The 6,507-nt window shown below is 40.5% G+C and overlaps 1 protein-coding gene across 12 annotated transcripts in view; it reads right to left on the reverse strand.

Moving 5' to 3' along the window:
- TAMM41 (TAM41 mitochondrial translocator assembly and maintenance homolog) overlaps positions 1-6,327 on the reverse strand; it is a 28,307-nt gene extending 21,980 nt beyond the window's left edge. For 5 of the 12 annotated variants that reach the window (XR_001877687.1, XR_001877685.1, XR_001877686.1 and 2 more), the window contains exons 1-4: positions 6,131-6,323; positions 4,681-4,860; positions 3,724-3,816; positions 781-931 (exon numbers count right to left, since the gene is read on the reverse strand). Coding sequence is in view for 7 of the 12 variants with exons in the window: in XM_017832786.1 (XP_017688275.1) it covers positions 781-931; positions 3,724-3,816; positions 4,681-4,860; positions 6,131-6,268 (562 nt within the window). In the remaining 5 variants the exon portion in view is untranslated. Of the gene's footprint in view, positions 1-780; positions 932-3,723; positions 3,817-4,680; positions 4,861-5,899; positions 5,921-5,996; positions 6,085-6,130 lie in introns of those variants that run through there. The other 7 variants (XR_001877689.1, XM_017832788.1, XR_001877688.1 and 4 more) reach the window with 6 other exon arrangements.
- Positions 6,328-6,507: the final 180 nt, after the last annotated feature.

Consider the following 6,507-nt stretch of genomic DNA (forward strand, 5'->3'; position numbering starts at 1 on the left):
ATAACCCCCACCTGCCCACCTGTGATTTTTTAAAGCCAAACTTGCATTTCTACACAAGCAAAGGAAGTGCTGCATAAAGGAATCAAACTTGTTCATAGTGATTTCAATAAGGATATCAACATTCAAAAAGCAATGCTGAATTAAATTGTAACAACTAAATCTTACATTGAAGAGCCATTTGCAGTAGTTTCCTCAATTGTTTTCCATACTCATTTCCTAACTAAAGAAAGGAGGAAATTCTCTTAGCAAATAAAAAAAAAAGTCAACAAATACTAACCAGGAGGTGAATGTTAAATATACATTGAGGAATCATAACCTGGATCCTTAAATTAACTAAATAAGAACCTTAAACACATCATGCTCAAAAAGTAAGAGATGACACGGTATGAGTCAGACTATAAGATGACTCAACATTACACTGAGAGCGGAAAGAAATTTTTTTCCAAGGTTTTGAAACACTAAACCAAAATACAATCCATACAAACAGAAAAAAACCCACATTATTTCATCATATTCAGTCACTCATAGTTAGCTGTTCATAAATCAAGCAGGTATAAGAAGCTTTGTTTAGGTACCTACACCTATTTCCTAAGAATAAGCCCAATTAGTCATTTGGAGCTGTTATGTAACACAGCATTCAGATACAATTTTTGGAGCATGCAGCAGTGTGGGCCCAAAGCAAGAGGGCAAATGACTTACTACACATGAGACTTCCAACTGTGGTACAACAGCTCCAACTACAGCTTTTCTCCTCGGTGACTTTAGACACCACATACTAACCAGAGTAGGAGAGTCCTGCAATCTGCATATAGAGGTCTTCTTCAGAGAAACTTTCTGGTAACATGAGAAAGGCTGCTGTGACTGCACTCTTCAGGTTGCTAACAAGAGCAGCTTGCAGCTTGCTATTCTCATTCTGTGTCAGTATTTTCACCTGAAAAAGCAGAGCCATTGGAAGCAAGACTTCAGGAAAGTGCTACTGAAGATGGAACTAGAAATCCAGCATGAAAACTAAATAAGAAATTTATTCAAAATTAGATCTTATTAGTATGGTTTAATAAGGGCTAGTGTCCCCTTTTGTTTACACCGTGTGAGAAAGAGGAACATCTTTTTAAGAATTAACAGTCTGCTAGAAAAGGCTGGTTTTACAAACAGGTTTGGAACTGCCATATGTTACAGCCATTAGCCAATCTCTGAAGAGCTATTCACCTTTCCATATTCATAAATTTAAGACTGATCAAAACAATAAATATGAATGCATCAACAGAAATACTTCATATGTGATTATGCAATAAGAAAAAAGACCACTGTCTCACTGAAAGAGAATGGAACACCAAAGAGCTAAGTTTTAATATTCATCTTCATTCTTTTTTTTTAATAGAGGACTCCCCTACCAAATGCTTCTCAGACATTAGTTGTCCTCCTAGAAGAAGCAAGGTTTTATTTTTGCACTTTGCATGAGAAGAATGTGAACTCAACGAAATCTTCATCTATACGTGAAGAACAGATCACTTTAACGCTTCCATCCGTTGCATGAAGTATTTGGTTTTAGGAAACACTTTAACTGTTCAAGACCAACTAGAGAAACCAGTCACCTGGGATATGGAAATATACTGGAATAAAAAGCAGATCTTTGGTAAGAACAGAATATAGAAACACACCATTATAGAACATCAGACAGATGAAGTCATCCTGGTTTACAAGATGGCTCTATAACTACGCTCTTCCAGAAACAACTCTCCAGGAATCCCTGCTTGTTGTCAGTTGCTGTCTTTTTCAAGTGTCTTGCTTATAAAAGGCAGATTTTTTAATATCTGTTTACCCTACAATACCTTAAAATGCAAAGGCTCTGGCAGTTATGAACAAAGGTACCCATTTGTTCTTTCTCCCCAAAAGCCCATTCACACACAAATGAGTTGCAGTATTACCTGAAATTCTGCCCCCACATATAACCTGAAACAGCTAAGGGACCCTTTCAAGTAACTATTTTTCTTCAGGAATACAAATACCCTGTTAATCAACGGGGGAAAAAACCCAAAACCAAACCTAGGTTCAATAAAGTATGACAATCAGACATATCTGCTACACACAATTCTTACTATAGAAAGGACACAGCCAAAGCAATGTCATGGCTGACATTGCTGATATTCAGAACATACTTTTTAGTTATGGCAAAATCTTTAAGAGGCATAAAACTTTAATAATATCTGATTTTGATATGATGGTGAATGCAACAGTACAGAGGTTACTTGTTTCAATCATTCTGCACTATTTATTTATTTCCTTGAAAGCCACAGGAGAAGGTTACTGAATGCATAATAGACTTGCTTAAGTAGTTTCAATAACTAAGACATGCTGGTCATGGGGATGAACTAATAAATGTATGTTCATAACTTGCTGCTACAGGGAATCTCTAAGGAAAGACAGAAGAGAGAAGTCTGTGGCACCACAAACACTCATATAGGTGCTTATACCTTAGGATAGCCCTGTAAATAGCACCATGTTATGGACCTGTTTTAAGAACACCACAGTTACAGCCTTTTAAAATGTGAAACTCCAAAGAGATCTTATTCCTCCTTATGGAAGACCACAGCAATTTTTTCCGAGGAAAACAATATGCTAAGCTTCAAAATCTGAATGCCTGGAAACACTGCAGTGGTGATAAAATTAATTTATGAACAAATTTTAAACAATTCAGAGAGCTAAAAATCTCCCAGGAAGTCAGAATGCAATAGTTAACACCCTGGTACAAAAAGGCTGGATGTTGATTCTTGGAGTAAATCTGAAAGAGCACCAAAGTTAAGGAAGGCTTTTTCACAGTACAGAGAACTTTTAATTGGATCTATTCACTGTACCATATCACAAATCAAAGTAGCAGCAAGTGCAGTTACACTGAAAATAGCTATTCACTATTCATTGTTAATGTGACATTCAGGATTTTTCCTTCAGTTATTCTTCTCAATGTATTAAGTTTCACTCTTTCCAGAGATAACAGCTGCTCTGACCTGTATCATGCTACAATACGTCTCTGGAGATAGAGAAAAGCCAATAGTGCTGAGACAATCTATTCAAACTTTCACTCCAAATTTTTAGTTAAAAGCATAATTAACTTCTGTTCTAAGACCTGAAGAGTTCTCCTCTCCTTCTCACCCTCCTGTCTTAACAAATTTTTCCTCAGCCCTGCTGCCATCTGCTGAAACCACTCGGGGAAAGCAAACACCTCCTATTTTTTATGACACAAACACGGAGGAGAAAAACACACGTGTTTAACCCATAGTTCATTCAGTTATAAATACTTTAACAATACAATGCACTAGACAGTAACTGCACAGCAAAGCAGCTTTCACCTTTAAAGATTTCCATTATTTACCCACATTAAATTTTGGTGACCCCTATGTCTGTTATGAAAGGCATAGAATACATTTAACATTAAAGGGACTTTGCACTAATATAGTCCAGTTACCCAAGATTTACTACAGGCAGAAAGCTTTTATTAACATACTTACCTTTGCGGGTTTTCCACATCACACAGAATGTGATTAAGGACTACATTTCACTTCCTTTCTGAGAGATTATCCCTCCAGGGCTACACCTCTGAATCAGGGCACATTATTTGTTCAGTATCAATATATCCTTAACAGATAAAGTTAAAACTAAAACTGATCATTTTCCAGCCCTGTAATTTCCTGCATTTCAAGACAAAAAACTGAACAGGTAAACAGTTACCGGCTTTTGTAGGCGCCCAGCGACATAGAGGGTTTTCCAGTGAAATAAATCATCAATCAGGGTATCAGTGCTAATTACACCATATTTTATCATCTGGGAAAAAAGCAAAATAAAAGCTTTTGAAAAAACATACCTATACCTTTTTCACTACATGAAACTTACTACTTCCTGACATAACTGTCATTCATTCTAAAGAACACATACCTCCAATAAAAAACTGTAAAACATTTTCATGTTTTAATTAACACAGGAGGTAAAAGAAAAATTTCCTACTTACATGCAAACTTCGGGAAAAATGGAATGCCTGGAACTCTAAGATCTTTTCTAGAATCAAAGCTGCAATAAAGTCTCCAGCCAAATATTACAATATTTTGATTAATCCACAGTATCCTTTATGATATTGAAAATACTCAAGAAATAGTTTGTCAGAGATCTACAACTTGCTGGACACTTGCTGGATCGCTTACCTAGAATTACACCCAAGCCTCACAGGTCAGGATTGCCAACACCAAAGAACACAGGTGTCAGTTCCAACTTGCTATGTTGCAATTTGCATTTTATGCCAAACAAACAGTAAGAATCCACTTTGCTGTTACTACGTGGTCCACTGCTGAAGTTAAGGGCCTGTTTTCCCAGAATACACTGTACCACCACCAAAGCTGGCAGACAGCGAGTAATAAGGCATATAAATACAGTTTCTGAAGCACTTTAGCTCTAAGTTCCAAACATTGCTCACACTTTTAAGGCGCAAGAGCAGCTGGTCTGTTTGCTTTTTAATTAAAATGCTGTTTGTGAAGCAGTTTTGAGACAGAAATATTGAAGATACCATGAGTTAATCGACAGCTACAATCTACAAGATTGGCTTCCTGAAATTTGCTTTAAGCTAATCATTTCACTATTTCACACAGACAAATATTTTACTTAATTTGTACTTGTACAAAGACTAATCATACTTACCCTACCATTACATGGCACTAAAGTGTTGTAGTAAATTCCTGCTCCGTAGCTCTGCATACTAGTTATCTGTTTTGGCCCAAAAAATTTTAGGAAGGAATAATGATTCCTGTTCTTTAACAAGTTCATCATATGCCAGGTCACAGAATCATCAACAGCAAATACGAAATCCAGCATATTGTTCTGTGGTTGAGGAGCAGAGTGTTGGGGGTTATACGTCAAGAAGCAGCCAATGTTAATCATAATAACCTAAGATATACACAATCATAATAATCTAAGATATACGTTGTATCAAACTTCCAGCTAATAATTTTTCACAAGAAAAATATAAGAATAAAGCCTAATACACAAGTAGTAAAGTCAGATACAGTTTAAAGATTCAGATAAAGTTGTGTTTTCTTGTCCATTTAGCAAAGACTACTCAAAATTTTCCTGTGCTGGTCGTGACCAAATTTCAACCCTCCAAAACAGAAGAGCAAGTGTAAGATCTCCACCACCTTAATTCACAGCTCAGTGGAACAGCTGACACTGCTAATGAACAGGACTTTTGGCAACTTGCAAGGCCGTGAATTGGGGGATGTGGGCAGATAAAGGCACCCGAGAGCTGGCAAAAAGTGCATTTCTAGCATATTCCTTTGCTTTTGACAACAAAACAATCCAAACTCCAAAGATTTCTGGTGTGCAGTGTATGTACTGCTCTTCTGGAGAAACCAGTGCACACACTGCCTGCACACAGACAGCACAAAAGCTCGGAACTCATACCTGCAACACACCACTATCTGGAGTGATGTTGCTTCAAATTCACTAGGATTGCCTCTCTGTGGCTTATTAATTGTGGGCAGCATCTCGGCTAACCCATTAATACCACTAAAAAGATAATCTGTTAGCTACCTTTCTTCCTATTCTTTTGTGTGACGATGAGATGCTGTTAGAGCTCTGAAATTCTTGTTATCCCCGTTTAAAGAAAACGAGGCACATTTAAAGTCGCATTTGTGGAGACTGCTTAGTAAGTGAAGCCAATAACGAGCAATACTGCTGATTAACAATTTTTAAAAGCTCGAATATAAGAAATACATAAAAAGAAACATTATTTCCAAGCAGTTGACCCCCAAGCGATGTGGAAGCCCCGCGACTGCCACTTCAGTGTGGCAATGTATTTTCAATTGCCCTCATACGGTGCACAGCAGCACCGTAATTCTCTTTAAAAACAGCAGTAAATAACCTGACACACAGGAATGAAGAGGACCCCGAGCCCCTCACAATGACAAACCCACTGCCGGGACCACCCTGGGCCCTCCCCGGCAGCCCGGGGCACGGACCGGACAATATCCCGTAAGGGACTGAGATCTTCGCCCCTTCCCGTACACGAGCCGCAGCCGCAGGGCCGGAGGCGGCTCCAGGTAATGCGGTGCCCGGAACGCCCAGGACAGGGCCGCGGAGCCCGAGCGCTCACCTCGCCGTGCTCGGCCGCGGCCCCCGCCTGCCGGAACACCCCCGAGCCGTAGGCGAAGGCCAGGCTGAGCTCCTGCGGGAAGTGTGCCAGGACCCGCCGGAACTTCACGGCCGAGCTCGACAGCACCGGCAGCGCCATAACGAGCCTGCCGGACCCGCGGCGGGAGGAGAGGCCGCGGCCGGGCAAGGGCTGCGCCCACAGCGCCCTCTGCAGCCCGGCGGGGGCATGGCGGGCTCGGCCCCGCTCACAGGCTGGCCCACCCCGGGCGGCGCTGACGGGGACACGGGCAGGGCTCCCGACGGGGACACGGGCAGGGCTCCCGACGGGGACACGGGCAGGGCTCCCGACGGGGACACGGGCAGGGCTTCCTCCAGGAT

This window comes from Lepidothrix coronata, unplaced genomic scaffold, assembly GCF_001604755.1.
Source record: "Lepidothrix coronata isolate B3197 unplaced genomic scaffold, Lepidothrix_coronata-1.0 Scaffold205, whole genome shotgun sequence".
In the NCBI taxonomy this organism is placed as follows: domain Eukaryota; kingdom Metazoa; phylum Chordata; class Aves; order Passeriformes; family Pipridae; genus Lepidothrix; species Lepidothrix coronata.